This window comes from Branchiostoma belcheri, unplaced genomic scaffold (genome assembly GCF_001625305.1).
Source record: "Branchiostoma belcheri isolate BF01 breed outbred unplaced genomic scaffold, Haploidv18h27 scaffold22, whole genome shotgun sequence".
Classification (NCBI taxonomy): domain Eukaryota; kingdom Metazoa; phylum Chordata; class Leptocardii; order Amphioxiformes; family Branchiostomatidae; genus Branchiostoma; species Branchiostoma belcheri.
In genome coordinates, this window is record NW_017803713.1 from 1,090,977 (window position 1) to 1,092,897 (window position 1,921).

General features: G+C 42.8%; 1 protein-coding gene across 1 annotated transcript in view; it reads right to left on the bottom strand.

The window, feature by feature from the left end:
- LOC109470121 (NXPE family member 3-like) overlaps nt 1-1,305 on the bottom strand; it is an 8,060-nt gene extending 6,755 nt beyond the window's left edge. Inside the window, exon 1 of the mRNA XM_019768904.1 lies at nt 1,291-1,305. Within this exon, the coding sequence (XP_019624463.1) occupies nt 1,291-1,305 (15 nt within the window). The remainder of the gene's footprint in view (nt 1-1,290) is intronic.
- Between the last annotated feature and the right edge of the window lie 616 nt (nt 1,306-1,921).

The following is a 1,921-nucleotide window of genomic DNA, read 5'->3' on the forward strand; positions in this document are numbered from 1 at the left end:
AGACGCTAGGTGACATCAAAGTTGCCGCGGGCACGTTTTAGCCCCCCCCCCCCCGGTCCTAGGTAGGGTTAAAGATGTTCCTTTTTCGTGGCAAGTAGTTTAGAGATGCAAGTAAGGCCACAACAAGTATATTTTATGGATGACATCCTCCGCAGACTCCAAATCCAATGCGAGCAGCGGAAAAAAAACAAGGCGAGCCGAAAAAAAACAGGTTCCTACATTTTCAAATTTTGACTTAATCATTGTACAAATGATTTTGGTTCAGTGGGAACATCACATATATACAGCCCAGCCACAGCCAGCATCACATATTACTGCATCAAAATAAGAAACAAAACATTAAATCAGAGATTTTTCTTGTCTCCTCTCTTCATAGTTATCTGTTATCCACCTTTCGGCATGGCAGCAGACAACTTTGCCCATTTTCGGCATGGTGACCACTGTCAAAAGGCAACAAAATCTTTTTTTTTTCAAAATCAGGCGAAAATTAATGCTCGCGTTGATGTCATCCATAAAAATTACGTGCTGTAGCCTAACGCTTGGTAAGGAGTTTTTCGTGTTGCTCTTTTACTAGCGCTTTTTGGGAAGTTTTAGCAGCCATGTTGTTTACCTGGGATCCTTACCTGTCGAAGAGGTCGAGCTTTCAATTGAGGTTTCGGAATCTCAACATTCGGCCAATGCATACACTGGAACTCTAAAGTCTGTATGACAAAAAAACAAGATTAAGGAAATAAAAACAAAGCGACGGTGTTACATTACAATGTAAAAGTTTATCAACACACATCTTGTTGTAGTCACAGCTACAGATATTGCCTTTATCAGACGGAGTATGACTTGTGTCACAGCGATCTCGCTCTCCGATGATTTCGCCGTCCCCGGGAATCGTATTTTGGAAATTATATTGCAAGCTAACACTCTCAAAACTATTTTATCAATGATAATCTCAAATTCCCGTTATTGAGATGCCTATATATATCAACAGGGAATATTTAAACAAAGGAGGTTAGTAATACTTTCTTGCTTTAAGCGAACCCGTAGTCCTGTCGTTTGAATTTTTAATCAAATTTGTGTACCTGCCATACCTGTGGTACTGTGTAAAAGGGTAGACTAAGTAAGGGGCGGGAGGGGAGGGGGCGAGATCTACGGAGGGGGGGCGAAATCGCTAGCGATCTCACCCCCACTGGAGGGCGACATCGCTGGGGGCGAAATCGCTGTGACACCGGCTCACATTTGAGTCCTGTATGTAGCGGGTTGGAGAAAGGCCTAAAATTACACTCCTCTCCTACCAACCTGTCCGAGAGTCATTGTTAATAAGGTGCTAATATACCCCCCCCCTGTTCATGTATATGTATTAAATAGTTCAAAATAAATTCCATCATCCAAATTCCAAATCGTTGATCGTTTTACAAAGGCGTTTGTGGAATAACCTCTTCCCCAAACCTGGTCCGGCTATAGTAATAGTTATAAAACTCACGACCTCATATCTTCGCTAGATGATGCTTTACCTTATATGACTAAAAAATGCAAATAAGATCGATGTACATGTAGTTCACTCTGCGTTTCATCGTAATAAAACGTTCATTGCATGATATTTTACACCCTCAGTTATCTAGCCATGGTAAAAGACAGTAGTAGTATAGGAGGGACGGGACGACTAATATTTTTGGGGAGGAGTGGGGAGGCGTGGGAACTGGGGAGGCGTGAGAACTGGGGAGGCGTGAGAACTGGGGAGGAGTGTGATTTGATGACCCGCTAATCGACCTGGGGAGGCTCTTGCTGTGGAGGCGTGGGAATAGGGTCACTAGGAAATGACGTAGTTTAATGAAGGTAATCACGAGACATTTATTACGTAGGGGGTGTTAGGAATGCTATTAGCTGTTTTAAACATGTCGGCATGCAGTATGGAAGAGCTGAAAGTGCA